Raw genomic sequence first — 18,393 nt, forward strand, 5'->3', positions numbered from 1 at the left:
ATCATGTTAAGCCCGCCCACCGACTCTATACACGATGTGATTGGCCTGACTAGAGCTTGGTTTTTCCAGCTCGCAAGCAAACGGAGAGTTGCTAAACGACACTGGCTGCAAATTACATTTGCTGCCGCTAGGGTGCGTCTACATTTCTAGGCTAGACATTTTTAGGACCACATGAGTAAAACAATAATTCATACAGAATTACCTTTTTTTGAAAATGTAAAAATGCAGAAAGTTTTCTGTGATGGGTAGGGTTAGGAGATAGAAGATACAGTTTATACAGTATAAAAATCATTATGTCTATGGAACGCTCCCATATAACATTAAAACACAGTGTGTGCGCGTGTGTGTGTTTGGTCTTAAAAAAAAAAAAAAAATTCTGACAATGCACAAAAATAATAATGCATAAATATTAATGTTGTTGCTAATCATTAACCAATCATATCCAAAAAAGTCAGTGAAAGCAGAGCAAAATATTAATGTATTATATTTGTATGATTTGTTTTGGACACAAACATGTTCTCTAGGACCTCTTTGTAACTTTTTTGAAACTCACACACAAGGGTTAAAATTAAATATGAATTTAAATTAAATGAGTGAATTAAAACTACATCCATGATGGGAACCCATAAAAGGGTCTATATATGAAGCGCCTGACGGAACCTTTAAGTTCCATACAGAACCTCTTCTTCTGAGAGTGGCAACAGGTGAACCAGTCAGAAATGCACAGTCCATTTAAACCTGAATCAAAAGCTTTCCGTTGACTGACACTCACTGAGAGAAAAGCTTCATGGCCATAACAAACTGTCTGACAGTTTAGGGAAATTATTGTATTTGTATTGTATATGCTTGTTCATTGTGGTGTTGTAGTTATTAGGAAACAGATACAAATATATATATACAATGTCAATAATAGGTAAAGACAGCACAATAAGAGATATTATTTAAAAGTTATGACATGAGGAATCAAATTTTCATTGAACTTTTGACATATAAGAGCTTTCATGACTGTAAATATTCATCCTTAATACAAAAGAGTGACTCTTTCCACATCATGATGTCACTTTACTCTGACTGGCTGCACAACAACACATCAACATCCATTTAACTTTTCGACTCATTTCTCATTTCCTAGTTTGTGTTTCCTCATTTCCTCACAGTTTAAGAAATGAGAAGCACCCAGGGAACATGCGACGATGTTAGCCAATCAGTGACCGTTTACTGAAGTCTTAAAGGAGACAGTGCACCACAACTAAGTGTTTCTGAAATGAGGCCGCCTTGGAAAATAATGTTTCGCAAATATATGACTATTTTGTGTGCAAATAAAACTGTAAATAAAATAACTGCAAATAAAAGTGAACCTCAAGAAACATTAAACTATTAAAAAGGCATATATTTACCCCTTTAATGTTTTTTTTTTTCTTCATCCCACTGTTTGGCTGTGTAAATATTGAGATAATAATGATGCCTTGAACACCTAATATCCATGTGTTGTCCTGTGAAACAGTGTGAGTTGTGAAATACACAAAAATGTAAAGACAAAAACATTATTTTTATTAAATGAACTGTATAGAGATCTCATAAAATGAGATGTATAGATAAGAAACAATTAAAAATACTGTATAAAAGGATCTGATGTAAAAGAGAGAACATTTCATTAAATATACTACAAAGACTAACTGTAAAGAGTGATTTATTCACAGATGAAAACTGTCAGCTATCAAGTGCTGATCATCATTAATTATATCATTATTGAAATTAAATGGAAATGAGAATGAATGACAAAAAAAATATATATATAAATGATAGACTGAAATGATCTGCTGTGAAAGAAATATTTATGATTAAAATAAATAAAACAAGCAAACAGAGACTAGTAAAAACGTTCAGGTTTGTGGAAAATTAAAGTTATTATCTTTCATTTTCTTTCAAATGAGACTAAAGTAAGTCTCATTTGTAAGTCGCTTTGGATAAAAGCGTCTGCTAAATTAATAAATGTAAATGTAAATTATCTACACTGTAAAAAATAAAAATAAAAAATACAAATTCGGAGAAAAATGGAAAATCTTTCTTCCAGGACTTTTTCCTTTAAATTTCCCTTCAACCATAACACAACACAATGCAATGTGTCATTAAAAATACATGGACAACACCTGCACTTTTAAAAATCAAGGTTCATAATTGGCATTAACATCCATGGAACCTTTTCATTCCACAAAAGAACTCGAAAACGGTTCTTTAGATTATTAAAATGTTCCTCACAACAAGAAAAAACATGGTTCTTTCAAGAACGTTTCACTGAATGTTTCTTTGAGGAACCAAAAATGGATCTTCTATGACATCACTTTTGGAACCCCCTTTTGGAACCTTTATTTTTAAGAGTGTGTGAAATATGGAACACTGGGCCCTATTTTAAAGAGTGTGTGTACCTGATTATTAACAAACCATCACGATCCCTCAGACTGCAGACTCAGAGCAGATCTCCTGTCAGACGTCTGATTTCTGCAGTTTGTCAGGATGTCCACTAAAGGGCAGCAGAGGTTGGATTTGCTGGATGTGCCGCGCTGCCAGTCCGTTGAGGCAGAACAGGACAGTGGCGGTGAACTGGCACCAGAAGGTGAGCGTGAACCCTAGGAGTGTTGCAAATGTCCCTAACAGGAGCACAAACACCGCGACCCCTCCGGCGGCCATGATCCCCGCCAGCAGCACCAGCCGTGTCCCGAGAGTCCAGCGCCGACTCGAGTCCCTCCCTTCGCTCGCCTGCGACATCACGAGCAGCTCCAGTCCGAATACAGCACTGAGCACAGCCAGCGTGATGACCGAGCGACAGGCCGGCAAGCCCACGCCGAGACCCTCCACCCCCGACTCCTCCAGATGTGTGGTGCAGTTCTGGGACGCTTTAAGGCTCTGCTGATCCACCGAGCAGAAATACCACAGACCGAACATGTGTCCGCCGGCCAGCAGCCAGTGACCGTCACACACCGCGACAGACGAGAGGACGACGGACAGAGACGTGCACAGGATGATAAGACTGCGGCACAATACGTCTAGAAAAAGAGGAACGGGTTTCCCATGTGGAAAAGCCGCAACCTAGAGAGAAACAGAAGAAATGTGACCCACATCTGTGTCAACATGAGATCCTGCTCTTATGTTTCGCACTTCACTCTCAGAAAAGAAAACACGTGCACAGATAGACCTGCACCTGACCTTTGGCCTCTGAGTAGATAAGAGCACTTTTTGCAACAATTTGTTGTTTGTTTGTTTGTTTCTTTAAATTTGGTCCTTGGCATCAATTCTCAATTAAGTGACAACTTATCTTACAGTTCCCCTGTAGTCAATAATTGAATCCCTTAAAACTCATCTCTGATCACCAAAATTACATATTTAAATGTTTTTTCCTTGAAAAAAAAAAAATCTTCATGCCTTAAAATAGCTTGAATGTAACTCGACACCCTTGCCTCGTTTAGTATAAGCGGTTCTATGAATATGCAAATGAGCCCCGCCTCCACTCACTCACACACTCAGCTCAGAGATCCACTGGTTGACGATCACACGTTGATCTGATTGGTCACAAGGTAGTTTGTGACGTCAGAAACACCAACGATTTCAAAGCGTGTTTTTGAGACTGTCTTTGGTTCACTGCAGTTTTAAGGAGAAAACACTCAGCAATGGAGTCGACTTATGAATTTACACATGGTTTGTCTTAATGCATATTAAACACACCACATAGACACATAAACAACATTAAAAGTTGGATTTTTACCACTTTAATAGTTCTGTCCTCCTACTTTCCAACATCCCACGTCACAGCCACCACATCTCCAGGACCTGCCCTCATTGGTGACAGCGAGGTATGGTGGGGTTTGCCCTAAACTTCGGCACTGTTTGAACTCTCAATACAGCCAGCCTAACTTAGGCAATAGAAAACCAAATAAAGTTTTTTGAGGAAAACATTCCAGGATTTTTCTCCATAGTGGACTTCAATGGGGTCCAACGATTCAAAATTGCAGTTTCAGTGCAGCTCTACACGATCCCAGCTAAGGAATAAGAGTCTTATCTAGCCAAACCATCGCTCATTTTCTGATATAAATGTCAATTAACATTTAATTAATAAGTGCACTCAAGTAGTGCGCTCCACAACAAAATTTCCAGACAAAATTCGCAATTAGAAGACCAAACCCAACGTTGAAAATGAAAATCAGATTGATGTCAGAATCCAACATCAGATTGACGTTAATCTCCAACGTTGGACAGACGTTGTATTGTGGTTGAAAATGAAAATCGTGTTGAGGTCAGAAACCAACATCAGTCGAGTTCTGACGTCAACCCGACTTTAATTTCAAACCAAAATCCGACGTCGGGTTCTGACGTCAACCTGATTTTCATTTCCAAACAAAATGCAACTCCTGCAACCAAAATCATCCCCTTTCTGAATTACTACTTTCCTTGACAGACATGTAGTGGAGTAAAAAGTACAATATTTGTCTTTCAAATGTAGTGAAGTTAGAGTAAAAAGTTTCCAGAAAAAATAATGCTCAAGTAAAGTACAGATCTACTCAAAAAGTATACTTAAGTACAGTACTCATGTAAATGTACTTTGTTACTGTCCACCCCTTTATGGGTAAATATGGTACAAGGCTATACTGCAGTGACAGCTTTAGTACTGTTTTTGTCTGAGAGAGTTTCTGACTGAAAGCTGCCAGACTGCGGTTCTGTTTTAATCTGTTTACCTCCTAAATATGTAGTTTAGTATTTAAAAAAAAAATAGTGGGCCAATTTTTTGTGCATATAATAATAATGTTTTCCCCGCTCATAACACTTCATTTTGTTATTCCTTCTTGTAAAAGTTGATTGCGCTAAATATTAGGAAGCATATTATTGCCCTTAAATCCAAAGAAAATGTAAAATTTCATCCCAAACGTAAAATAAACACTTAAAATACATTTAAAAGGCATTACCCTGATTTTTATTGCCGTCATATTGATTTCAACAGCCAACAGACCAGGAGAAGCGAGACGAAGAAGCCAAGTCAACTCCAGTCGAAAGTACAGTATCATTTCAGTGTAAGATTAACTGAAGTAGGCTAGTTGAGTGTTTAAACCCGCCCGTCTCGCCTTGACACGCAGATCACGGGCGCGCGCGTTGGTTTTCCGGTCACGGAGGAGGTGTTCGCTAACTAAATCTAATATTATTATGCGAGAGGCAGCATATGCATGAGGAAGTTTCTCCAACTTCGCACATTTGAATCCTACAGGATTTTTTTTTTTTTTTATAGAAAACTAATAGTGTTTTCTTTATGTTTTCTTTATTTTAGCTATATTAAGGCAACAAAACTATCTTGGAAACGTTACGCATTCATATTTCCCCCTAGATTTAAAAGCCTAAAAGTAAGCCTATTATTAATTACAAAACTATAATCTAATTAATGAGTAAAATAGACATCAACAATTCCTATATGTTTGTGTGTGTGTGTGTGTGTGTGTGTGTGTGTGTGTTTTACTCAAATTTTAGTGTGTGGAAAATGTCTTTTAAGAATTATTTTCATTGGTCCACAGTTGAAGGAACAAGCACATATGGTAAAATGTTTCAACATTTATTCACGATATATCGTAACTAGCAGTTATATATTTAATAGTGACAGACAGTAGGCTAGTACTTTCCCATTCTCGCATTTTTAGTTCTGTTCAGATTATAAATTTCCCCCCAGTATTAGATTGCTAGAGCTGTTTTAACAAATAACTAATCATTAATATCTTTTTTTCTCTAGACACTATAGTAAAATGGCTAATTGTTAGGCTACTAATAAAACATAATAGTCACTATAATACTAGGCCTATATGTAGTAATTAGAAAATATTTTTTGTTGTTTATACCAAGCCTGCATTAGGTGTTAAACTTATATTGCTAACAATGTTTCTCTTCACAGATTAAACTGCTGATTATCATTATTGACTGACCAAAGTCCTTTTTGTGGTGATGGTGACCCAAAACATAAATGCAATTTACACTCTCTAGCAAAAAGACTTTGATCCCTTACCAGACTGAGGTGAAGAAATGCTGAAAGGGACACATCACTCAGTTTAGTAACATCATCCAAAACATAATCCCAGTGCATAGAAATAAATATTTCATGTGTTAGTGAATGTCTGGTCATGTGACCCTTGACTAGCTGATAAGCCCTCAAGACTGATAATATCAAGTACAGATATTCACAATAGTTGCAGTCAGGCACATTATCAAGATCAAGTCTGTCTCAGGAAAACAACTCAAGTGTAGTCAATAAAATGTAACTTTTTTTTTTTACATCTTGAAACAAGTAAACGCACAGTCACACAGTAAGCATTTGAATATTTGATCAGGTCATTTTTTAATCACAAAATCTTCCACAGGGGTCTCACTTTTAAAAAAGAAATCAATCACATGATAGTTTTTAAGGGAAATCCAACATGTTTATCTTCATCAGTGTTTGTAAGAAAATACAAATTGAACACGGGGGTTTTGAAAAAGTGATTTTATGGCATTGCATTCATTAGGGCTTTTCACTACATGGTCGATTTGTTGCTTTTCACTACATTGTTGCTGGTGGTCGATTTGTTGCTTTTCACTACATGGTTGCTGGTGGTAGATTTCTCTTGGCCTGCGGGGAATGTGCCTATTCTCTCACACAGAACAGAGTCTGCGTGCTACAGCGCAACCGTAACACCCTCATGAGGGACACACTGGAGGCCTTAAGGCGCTTTATATGAGGAGAACAGTACAGGTAAAGGCAGGCTGGCTGTGATGGGGTCCGGCTGTTAGATCCCGTATTTCCCTTTCAGCTCCTCTACCTTAGCGATGTAGGCTTTCACAGCATCATCCTTACTCATTCCTGAAACATGCAAGAGAAGAAAAACAGATGTAAAGGGAGACACACACACACACACACAGAGTGAGCTGCTTTTGAAGATTATTTATTCTATATATTAAGACTGAGAAAACACAAACTAATAAAATATAGCTGCAAGCAGCAATGAATATGCGTAAAAAGATATTAAGTTTTATTTAGCAAGCATGTAACCAAATAGATCATAGATGGAAAAGACCATTTACAGCCAATACAGGAAATATATGTTTTAAAGCTTTTTAAGTTATCGAGGTAGAGCCAAAAACCTAGGACTAGTTCGCGAAAGTAGGTTTTCGAATTAATCTCCAATATTTACGAACGTTTTGATTGACAAAGTTGCCGGTTGTCGATTTCTTTTGAATTCCTAGTGAATTTCATTCTGATTGGCCTCTGTTAACCTTGTCTGAAACCAGCTCGAACTCCACTGGCCAATGGCGGCCGTGTTTTTTGAGATACTCGAATGTCCTCGTAAACAATTGCGGCACTTTGGACAAAGACACCGCATCCCAGTTTTCAAGTCAATCGGACTGACTGTTGCATAGCTATAGCCGTTTTCGTGTTTTTTTCATGGTATAGCGCCACCAAGTGGCCAGTCACCACGTCCTTTTTCACGTGACCACATAACAAGCCCATACATAGATAGGTGTACCACGTTTGGTGAAATTATCTCATTCGGTTAGGGATAGCCGTTTTTGTAGAAGTGTCCACGCCCGCATTAACCGTTTTCGACGTTTTGATAATTATTGACAATCAGAGTCCAGAGAATCTTTCTGCGCTGGTTTGGTTCCGATTGGGCGAAAAACCTAGGAATAGTTCGCAAAAGTAGGGTTTTCGAAAAATGCAAAGTACCCAAACATTTCACCAGTGTGACGATCAAATCAGAGACATGCATTTTGTTCATATTGAGCCAAGGATTCCCACGATATAAGACACTTGAGCCTAGGTTTAGGAGTTATGAGCCATTTTGTAATTTTGACCACTGTAGCGCCACCATCAGGCCGATCGGAGTGAGCTTTGGTGACATTGTAGAGGGTGTGAGTACTACCATCCCTCAAAGTTTCAAGTCTCTACGACTTACGGTTTGATCTGCTCGATCCCTTTTTCTAACGACTCCTAATGATATCTCGCTGCCCTCTGGTGGCAGGGAGGAGAAACTGACCTTTCTTTGCCTCCCAGGCGTCCCATTTGGCCTTGCCAGTGAAGTCTAACATGCCTGGTCGAGCTGGAAAGAAACACACACACACACACCTTTTAAAGAGCTGCAATCTAGTTTTAGACTTAAGCCACGTGTATGGGTTAGAGGAAAAGCTGACCTGTGTTGACATCTCCTACGGTGGCCTGTTTGTACAGACTGTAGATTTCCAGCATCTCAGCATCCGCTGGTTTCGCTTTCAGCTGTTTGACCTCCTCTGCCGCTTTCTGAAACTCAGCCTGTGAAACACCAACAGCATGACCAGACAGAACACTTCATGTGGACAATCAGTCAGCAACACTGATTTAAGTTTTCTTTAAGACTTTTGAGATTTTGCACACAAGTTACATTTGCAACTTTGCGTGGAAACAGCTAGTAGGCCAGTCCTTAGAAAGTTATCATAACTTTCTAAGGACTGGCCTACTAGCTGTTTCCACGCAAAGTTGCAAATGTAACTTGTGTGCAAAATTGGAAAATTGCAATGCATAGGCCTAAAACATTTGCGAATAAAACAGTTTCAATCCCATGTGTTCATCACTTCATGGGAAATTGGTGCAAAATATCTGTAATAAAACTGCAAGTTGCTGAAATCAGGCTCGAGTTGCGTCTCAGAACGTCAGACGAAACGCAATACACGCTGTCACGTTCTCGGATGCTGGTGTTTGGGAACACAATCGTGCGAGACTCTTTTGGAGGGAATTAAACCAAATCAGTCTGATAACAGACATGGACTCGGGCGTTTTATAACAACCAAGCCAACATTTGAGATGCATTGGTCTGCTAGTTAGTCCAGTTATCCAATCACAGCCTCTTCTGAGGGAAAATCAAATGAATTTTTTGTTGCACATCAAGGGATTTATATGTGTTTCCATCGTAGTTCATGCAAGTCTTCTCATCCATCGGATTGAAAAAATGATCTGCCTTAATTGAGTGCATAAGTTTTGTGTGGCCATCTTGGCGTTTCCATCCAGTGATATTCCAAAGTTCACATAAAAATAAGTGGATAGAACCATAGCAAGTGGTGAGTCTTTCATCACATTTCACAACTCTGGTATAACATGACTTATTTTGCTGTGTTGCAACAGAATCTACAGCAACGGTGTAGATTTGTTTGTGATATTTATGTAACTGCAAGACTAAAGCACGACAGAATATCAGTTACTTTCAGTGAAATTTCCCCTAAGCCCCATCCATTTTGGACTCTGCTCTGAAAAACCATCTACATCCATATGCATTCAATTCTTATTTCTTAAAAAAAGAACTGAAAAGATTTTGGTCATGGCTATTTTACATTCGTAGTCTTGCTTCACAGTGCTGGTGGGAGACATGGCGTGATTACATAACCACGGAGCAACAGCAAGCACACAATAATGAAGGCTTTCAGCAGATCTCTAATCAGGGCAAACTCCGTTCCTCTTACACACACTTTACTATGCCAGTGATTCTTTGCCCTGATTACGTGACATGCACACCAAGGCACACCATCATCAACCAACTTCTGTTGGTTCATCTTCCTGTTACATCAAACCAGTAAACCTCAGTCATAACACGTTATTAGATTTCAGTGTGCAGTAGGACTAACTACAAGCTGGTTAAAAGCCATTTCTCACACCTTTAACTGGCAAGTATTTTTAGGAAAAGAACCGTTAACGTATTCTATGCGGTACTTTTAATGGGTAACGGCCATTACCACATAACCCACATGCTCCAGTACTAAAATAACTCTCCTTCCAATGAACTGCAAGTCGCCATTTGAAAAAGCTCAAAGATCATGGAATTAAAGAACATTTTAGTTGATTTAAAAACTTCCCAAAATGTCCGGCTGTTGCACAATGAATGAGACTGTGGTGAAAGCGGGCGCTAACACGCAGAGACATGGTTCACGGTTCAAAATAGAAAAGGAACAAATTATTTTAAAGGTTAATTTTCCTGCCATCATCGATCACGTCCTTCCAAACCTGTAAGAAGTTCTTCAGAGAAAACAACAGAATGCGATGGTAAGTATAATGTTGGGAAGCTGGTTTCCGCCATGGAATAAAACAATTGAAAAGATAAGACTTTTTATCTCACAATTCGGACTTTTTTTCCTCACAATTGCAAGTTTAGGCCTATATCTCACAATTCTGATAAAAAGAACTCAGAATTGTGAGATGTAAAGTCGCATTTGCGAGAAAAAAAGTCAGAATTGCTAGTTATAAAGTAAGAATCAGAATAAACTCACAATTACGATTTTTTCTTTTCTTGCAATTGCGCATTTATATCTCACAATTCTAACTTTTTTTTGAGGGGGAAAAATATATTTTTTTCTGAGTATTTAGCTAGTTTTTATCTCACAATTTATGACTTACGACTTTATCAACTTACTCGCAATTGCAAGAAAAAAAATAGAGCTGTGAGATAAAAAGTAGCAATTAACTTTATTTATTTTTTATTCTGGGGTGGAAACAAGCTTCCATAAATAATGTCACCTTCCACTTTTTATTGCATAATTGTTCCATGTAATTAAAATGAATGGTGACTGAGGCTATCACCATCTCTCTAACATCTCCCTTTATGAAAGTCATTCGAGTCATAGGCTACTACAGGATTTTGGGGCTAACCATCTCTATAGGGTGTAGTAAACGCGATGTAGCGGTCCAAAAAGCGTCCGTCGCGCGCGTAAAAAACATCGATTAAAAACAGCGGAACACAGACGCGCGCTCGCTCTATATTCTAGCGTACGGTCACGCGCCACACCCACACAGACATGGCGCTCTCTCCACACATGCAGTATTATATGCCCTCCAGTCTCATTTACTACATGTATTGTACTATATTGTATTGTATTGTATTGTGTTACCGGTATTTTAAACCTCTCTCGATCGAGATAAACCAATATCACATATGAAATGCAAATTAATTCACGTGGGCCTTTTCAAAAGGCACCATGTCGTTTCCATTACCAGCAAAAGTCATAAATGCATCACATCGCAAGGCTCAAACACCCTCGTATCAAACAAAAGCGTCGAGTTTGTTCATACTGACCTCAGACATGGTTGCAGATGCTTCAGGCTGTTGTAGAAATGATGCGCTTTAAACCCGCTGTGAGTGAATGGCAGCAACACACACTCCGAGGACTGCCGTACTGTACGCACGTGGCCACGCCCCCTTCACGCCATTGGCTGCTGGAGCATGTACCGAGCCACCTGTCCAATCAGATCCACGAAATTGTAGGTTCTTTCAACTGGGCCACAGGGTCACTCCAGGGATGCCAGATTGAGAGTACTGTGCAAATATAGAGATGGCCTTTATTCAAACCGACATTTACACATTGCAACAGAGGCTCCTATTTACACTGGCGTGTCTTCTGATGTTTATCAGTGGTTTTGCATTTGGGTGTTTGGATAAACGACTGATCCTTGTTTGCATCCAGACATTATCTGTAATGGCTATATTTATAAATCTATAATTTATAAAAAGGTTTGTGGAACCTGATGTTTAAAATACTGTAAATAACTAAATTTGGAGTGCAAATACTCATGAAGCTAATTAACAGCACACCGATCAACATATGCAAATTACTTTCCACACAGTATGTCCCTGTGCATGTTGGCCGTGGCCCATATAGTGCACTTGATGTAGACTTATAATTATGTTTACACATGAAGTTATATGTCCTTTTGCATTGTCGCAAACAGACTCAACTACATACTAACAGCATTATAGATAGGGCTTTTTTTCATTTTTTATTGAACAGATATAACCGTCAATACATAGTTACAACTCAAAACAGAATTAACCAACAATAATATAATTATAAAAAGTAGACAAAAAGCCAGTGAAAGCAAGTAAAATAAACAGACAAAAAATAAATAATAATAAATTGAGCCAAGGATAACATATAATTTAAAATAAATTCAAGAGAGAGAGAAATGCCTTGAGTCCCTTTTTGTTTTCATTTTAAAAAAGCATAAATATTATACTTTGTGCACAATGTAACAGACTTTAAAGCTTTGGCATTGTTGGAAGAAGAGATAGTACCCAAATAACATTTCAGGTCTTTGCAAAAAATAACAAAAAGAGGTTTGACAGACAAAAATGTACAAAAAACTTGGCTAGAAAAATAAACAGATTTATAAGAAAGTACTATTATAGATAGGGCTGAGGGGCCACTGCACACAAAAATGACAAGTGCTGTTTGAATAGATCCAGTCTAATTTGCTTGCTACTTTCTGTCAGTTGGGAATTAAAAAACTGTATTCTAATTCTGGAATCGAACACTTGTTATAAAATTAAAATTTCGATTTCTTTTATTTATTTGGTAATGACTTTAAAACACTCAAGCGAAAGAAGACTCACGCACTGTTTTCTGCACACACACATCCGAAGCATGCGCACAGAAAGCCGCCTCTCATACTGAATAGTGCGCGACACTGAACTGAGCTCTCTTCCGCGTCTTTTTGCACTTGAACGGACAAATACACACAAAAATATGTCAAAATATTCTCACAAACATAGTTGGTTATTTCTTTAGTAATGTAAACATTTGAAAAAAAGAAAACGCATGTGTAACAGTGTATTGGATCCGTGCAGCTCTTAAAGTGACAGCAGCCTAATATACAGTGCTATGCATAAGTGAATACACCCATGCTAAAGTTGACTAAAAAGAGGAATAAAAAATCATCTTTTGGAAACTGAACTTAATGCCTTAATTAAAAAAATTCGGAAAAATCCAACCTTTAAGGAAACCAATTTTCATTGTGAATGAATAATGTATCGTAAATAAATAAATGTTCTTCCTTAAAATACAGGGTGCATAAGTCTGGACACCCCTATGTTAAATTCCCATAGAGGCAGGCAGATTTTTATTTTTAAAGGCCAGTTACTTCATGGATCCAGGATACTATGCATCCTGATAAAGTTCCCTTGGCCTTTGGAATTAAAATAGCCCCACATCATCACATAGCCTTCACCATACCTAGAGATTGGCATGGAGTACTTTCCATAAGATCATCTCTCAATGCAAATCAAACCAGCTATTAGGCTAACTGAAATAAAACCATGCCAATCTCTAGGTATGGTGAAGGCTATGTGATGATGTGGGGCTAGTTTAGCTAAAGAAGTGTTTAAATAAAGAACATTTATTTATTTACGATACATTATTCATTCACAAAGAAAATTGGTGTCCTTAAAGGTTGGATTTTTCCTATTTTTTTTAATTAAGGCATTAAGTTCAATTTCCAAAAGATGATTTTTTATTCCTCTTTTTAGTCAACTTTAGCATGGGTGTCTAAACTTATGCATAGCACTGTATCTGCTGCCATCTCTAGAACAAAGTTAATCAAACAAAAGAAAACTCACTCACTGTTCTTGACTGAATAACTTTTGTAACTATATTTGCAATGTATATTTTGTTTATAAAGTGCAGTGTTATTTTACATTTGAATACTGTTTCTCTACCTGAAAATCTTAAAACACTGTTTATTTCAATCGTATCTTTGTTCAGTTGTATTTATTTGTGCGATTGCTAATTTGTTTATTTGTCCTTTTTTAATTACTGAGTGTGCACTTGTCTTTAATTATGCTTGAAATTTTAATTTAGTTAGGTTAGTTAATTTTACTATGGTATTTTTAAACCATAGGCAAAAGTTCCTTGTGTAAATGTTCTTTATCCTGATGATGGTATTCAGCTGCAATCAAATGTTTTTCAAGAAGACTTAGAATAAATGTGAATGATATCTAAGTTTTCTTTCTTTTTTTTTTTTTCTTTTTTTTCAGGAATCGATAAGAATCAGAACTGTCAAAATTCAAATGAATCCCTCCCAGGGAAAGTCATATTTATAAGCTACCACGCAGAATCTTGTGCAAAAACGTATGGAGCTAAGTCATATTCTGTCAAATTCCCCAAGATCATGAATTTAAAAATATATATATTTTGATTCCAGAAGATTTTTTTTATTTATCCCATTTGGAAAGTGTTCAAATTATAATTTTTGCATTCCATTTCTGACAAGTATGAATATAATTATAAAAGCATATAATAAGTGCTTATAAAATAACTCATAAAACAAGCCATAGAATTTAAAAAAAAAAATGCAACGGATTGTTATGTTGTGGAGACATCTCTTTTTCTTAACCACTAGTTCCACAGTGAGAGTCACATGCTGCAGTTCTATTGCTCTAGTCTGATACTGCTGTTGCCTACGATCGATGCATCATGAGACAGCGGCTAGTTTGGTCTAGACTTTCACTTCTCAGAACATGCTGGAAATAAACGCTTTGAAATTGTTATTGTAAAAAATAGAAGTACGCTAAACAGCGAAGTGCTCCTTGTTCCTATGGTCATTTACATGTGTGTATCTGCAGGCTCTAACCCTCTGTGGACTCAGTGTGTGTGTGTTCCGTGTAGCCTGGAGTGATTCTGCCCGAGATGATGTGTGATCGAGCGGTTCTGACGCTTCGTCTGGTTCGGTCCTTTGAGCATCGCAACTTTAAACCGCTGGTTTTCAAAGACGTTCATTTAGACCAGACGGTGGAGGAGTTTATTGCATTTGTTAAGAAAGGTACGATGCCCACGGGTTGACAGAATTCCTATGACTCATGTTTATGAGTAAAAAGTAAATCAGCTAACTTAATCAGCTAACTAAACCCAACTGTGACCCTACTTTTTTACTATTTATACTATTTTTATTTTTATTCTTTTAAATATATTTTATTCTTAGAATTGTATTACTATGTTTCTTGTTGTATTTGTATTTGTATATGTGCACTGGAAGCTTCAGTACCAAGAAAAATTCCTTGTGGGTGCAAGCACACTTGGCAATAAAGCTCTTTCTGATTCTGATTCTGATTCTGAATCTTCTGATTATGTGTTTGATATTAAACATCAACAGATAATGAATAACTAGCACTTCTCTCTTTGAAGAAGTTTCAACCAGAGCTGGATTGCCTCCACCCTTTAAGCAGTTTGACTATGGTAAGTCTACATTTGCTTGCACATTTTCCCCAAAAATAAAAGTAGCAGTTATTTGCTTTAACATTCTTTTGTTGTGTTGTTGCAGATACGATGAAAATCATACACCAAGCACACGGAGCAAAGGTAACTTTTAAATATGATTAGCAACTTGTGGCATGTATACATTAAAATATTGACATGATTATCATTTACATGATTATTACAGTTTGGGGAAAGCACTTGAACAAGTTCTTCTGTCCTGAAGTAGAGAAGATTAAAAGATCGCGATCTCGATTCAAACACGATCTCATTCCTAAATATTCACAGATTTTTTTAACACCGGGTTAAATATGATACAGTGTTTTTTTTTCTTCTTCTAAAATATGATATATTGGGTTCAATTTACTAATTTCATGTTCTAGTATATTCCCTATTTATATCACAAAAAATTGGAAATGTCTACCTGATTGATTAGAAACAATTTAATGGTGATGAATGATGATGAATAGCTTATAAACAAAATGAGTAAATATAACCTATTATGATAAATATTAATAATATATTTTTTGATTAAATTTCAGACGAATGAGCTTGTAATGAGTTTGGAGGATGATGAAAAGTTGATTCTGCATGATGGCTGCAGCCTACGAGCGTGTGGTGTTGGTATGTAAAAGCAATATTAGGGTTTGTTTTGGTGATGGGAGAGAAACTAAATTGGCGTTGGCGATGAACATTAATATATGAAGGCCATATACCGTAAAGATAGATGTTAAAGATGCAGTCTGTACCTTTTTTGGGGTTAAAAATGATCCAAAATAAATGTTTGAGCAAGTACATAACCAGCCAGTGTTCAAAACTCTCTGCTTGCCGTAGCTCGATTCAACACGGTAAGCTTGTAATAATGTTTTTAACTCCAGTGGAACTGGTGGATTTCCGCGGGAAGTAGAGAATGTCTTTGCGTCATTACGTCACATCTGTACACATAAAGAAGAGTCTCGGCTAGTAGGCTATGAGTGTGTGGATGTTGGAGGTGGAGATTTATAGCCTTTTCTCACAGCACTTGATATAATTAAACTTATCAATTTGATGGCGGATCCAGAAAGGTTCAAATGACAATCACCAGTGACAACTGGAGATTCACCCGTTGTAAAATGCAAAAGACTTCAGAGTGGCTACAGAGAAAAAAGAGACTGCAACCGGCCCATGCGAAGGATAAATATGCATCTGATTACAGATATGTGTGTTTGTATTTCATAGAGAACCAGTTCTAAGGAACATTAATTTGTTGGTCTGACAATTAGAAATTAGACTGCACAGAAATGGAAACTGAACTACAGGTAGCCCTAATACACTTTAAATGTAGTCACTGCAATGCTGGTGTTGTTAACATTAACAATTTGAGAACAAAGTATAATTTGCACGGTTTGACGTGATATGATAAGTGATCGTTAGATTTAATCAGTGCGATTTTCTGCAATGCTTTTTTCCCCTTAGTTGCTCAGAACAAAAGTGGATGTTAAAAAAAAAAAATTCTTATGTTGTTCATATTTCCAGAAAGTAGGCTAGAATCTGTGATTGCGAATGCCAGGATCCACACCGGCATGGCGACTGACAGCCGCACGTTCTCCTCAAAACATTGGATTCATCCGCGCTGTGCCGTGCCGAGCCGAGGGAGCCTGGATGCCAGCCGAACTTAGCCCCGCCCACAAAATTTTTAGGTCAGGAAGTTCGGTCTGGACTTGATCAGTTGAGGAGCTATTATGCCCGAGCAAAAGCTGTTCGGACCAATCAAATTGTCAGGGCGGGCTTTATAAGATGATGGACAGATGAGCAACGGTAACGTAATCATCCACGTCACCAAAGAGTGCTTGTGTTGAATTCGTTTACAACAAAGATGACTGCCGCTGGAGAATTGAGATTTCACGAGTTCACACTTACAAATAAGTCAGATAGAATAAATGCATATTTGGCTTACTGTCCGAGTGAATATATGCTTCCTCTCATGCTGATACTAGGGTAGACATAGTAATTGTTGATTGGATTGGACAAGTTGATTGGATTGATTATTTGAACGTGCTCCTCCCGAACTTTGTTTATGAAACATCATGTGTAGATTCTGCCATCGCGTCTGTTATAGAAGATATCGACAGCGCATTCATTTTAAAAGAGGAACAGTGAACCGCGATCAAGGCATTTGTCGATCGGAAACATGAATGAAAAACATACGTCACTTACTCCGTTGCTCTGATTGGCTGTAGGTCTATCCAGTTGAGTGCAGAGGCATTTTCCTTCCTGGTTCGGTTGAAACACGCCCCATAATCACAGGCCAATGGAACAGTATCAGACTCACATTCTGACTAGAATCTGAGTATGACGACGTCAGGCTAGTGCCGAGGCACAACCCACATAAAGTTGATAATTCCGCGAATAAATGCAATTGCAGATTTCGAACAGAGATGGCGACAAAGAGGAAAAACTACGGACTGCAATACAATGTTTTGGATATAGCCTAGCCAATATAGCCTACTAGTCGGGACTCCTTCTTTATGTGTACAGATGTGACGTAATGACGCAAAGACATGCTCGAATTTCCAGCGGAAATCCACCAGTACCACTGGAGTTAAAAACATTATTACAAGCTTACTGTTTTGAATCGAGCTACGGCAAGAGTTTCTCACCCAAAAAAGTTACGGACTGCAGCTTTAATTAATGTTACTTTATTACTATAGCAGACTATGGATTTAATGCAGATTGCATTTGTAATATATATATATATATATATATATATATATAAAACAAATGCAAAACGAAACCTGTCCACTTCTGGTAATTGACTATTTTTGTACCTGCTGAAATCTTGATTTCAACACCTTTCATCTCTTCACAGCCAATGAGACAGAACTTGCCTTCTTCAAAATGGCAGACTATAAACAGTTCAAGGCCAATCCACAGACAGAATGGTGATGGCCATCAGGATTCAACACCAGAGGCGCTTTTTTTCGGCTGTGACGTGGGATTGAAACATCTATTTTAATTAAATCTATAGCTTTACATTTTATATTGTAGTCTTACAATTCAAATGTTGTCAGCACAGTTTCAGATATGCAAGTCAAATTTTTTTTTTTTTTTTTTGAATATTCTTATGTAAGAATATTGTTCTTCTTTTTTTCAGAGCAAAATGTGTGTTTTTTTTTTCAGTAAAAACAAATCACGTACCAGAAATCTTGTTTAATTTAAATGACACATTGGAAGTTATTTGCTGTTTTTGTTAAATAAAGTTGAAGGTATGAATCATGCTTTCACAACACTAAAAACATTATTGATTGAAAGTTCAATTCAAAACTTGTTTCCTGTACAATATCCACAATAACTAAAGCCAATCAGTCA

The 18,393-nt window shown here is 37.4% G+C and overlaps 3 protein-coding genes across 5 annotated transcripts; 1 reads left to right on the top strand and 2 right to left on the bottom strand.

The window, feature by feature from the left end:
• Nucleotides 1-1,674: 1,674 nt before the first annotated feature.
• On the bottom strand, nucleotides 1,675-5,119 carry tmem37 (transmembrane protein 37). The gene is made up of 2 exons (XM_079882283.1): nucleotides 4,956-5,119; nucleotides 1,675-3,087 (listed from the first exon to the last, which is right to left on the bottom strand). The coding sequence occupies exons 1-2, from the start codon at nucleotides 5,052-5,054 to the stop codon at nucleotides 2,485-2,487; spliced, it is 702 nt and encodes a 233-aa protein (XP_079738409.1). The 5' UTR covers nucleotides 5,055-5,119; the 3' UTR covers nucleotides 1,675-2,484.
• A 1,217-nt stretch (nucleotides 5,120-6,336) lies between these two features.
• dbi (diazepam binding inhibitor (GABA receptor modulator, acyl-CoA binding protein)) lies at nucleotides 6,337-11,219 on the bottom strand. The gene is made up of 4 exons (XM_079881343.1): nucleotides 11,097-11,219; nucleotides 8,194-8,311; nucleotides 8,040-8,102; nucleotides 6,337-6,865 (listed from the first exon to the last, which is right to left on the bottom strand). The coding sequence occupies exons 1-4, from the start codon at nucleotides 11,103-11,105 to the stop codon at nucleotides 6,792-6,794; spliced, it is 264 nt and encodes an 87-aa protein (XP_079737469.1). The 5' UTR covers nucleotides 11,106-11,219; the 3' UTR covers nucleotides 6,337-6,791.
• A 3,014-nt stretch (nucleotides 11,220-14,233) lies between these two features.
• cUnh2orf76 (chromosome Un C2orf76 homolog) lies at nucleotides 14,234-18,320 on the top strand. 3 transcript variants are annotated; one of them, XM_079880597.1, is made up of 6 exons: nucleotides 14,260-14,357; nucleotides 14,461-14,614; nucleotides 14,977-15,027; nucleotides 15,113-15,150; nucleotides 15,588-15,669; nucleotides 17,894-18,320. In XM_079880597.1, the coding sequence occupies exons 2-6, from the start codon at nucleotides 14,482-14,484 to the stop codon at nucleotides 17,968-17,970; spliced, it is 381 nt and encodes a 126-aa protein (XP_079736723.1). In that variant the 5' UTR covers nucleotides 14,260-14,357; nucleotides 14,461-14,481; the 3' UTR covers nucleotides 17,971-18,320. The 3 variants fall into 3 exon arrangements, with proteins under 3 accessions (XP_079736722.1, XP_079736724.1, XP_079736723.1); XM_079880596.1 differs by having other exon boundaries at nucleotides 14,234-14,614; XM_079880598.1 differs by having other exon boundaries at nucleotides 14,246-14,614; nucleotides 14,980-15,027.
• Nucleotides 18,321-18,393: the final 73 nt, after the last annotated feature.

The sequence above is a fragment of the Squalius cephalus genome (genome assembly GCF_949319135.1).
Source record: "Squalius cephalus genome assembly, chromosome: 9".
NCBI classification, from domain to species: Eukaryota; Metazoa; Chordata; class Actinopteri; order Cypriniformes; family Leuciscidae; genus Squalius; species Squalius cephalus.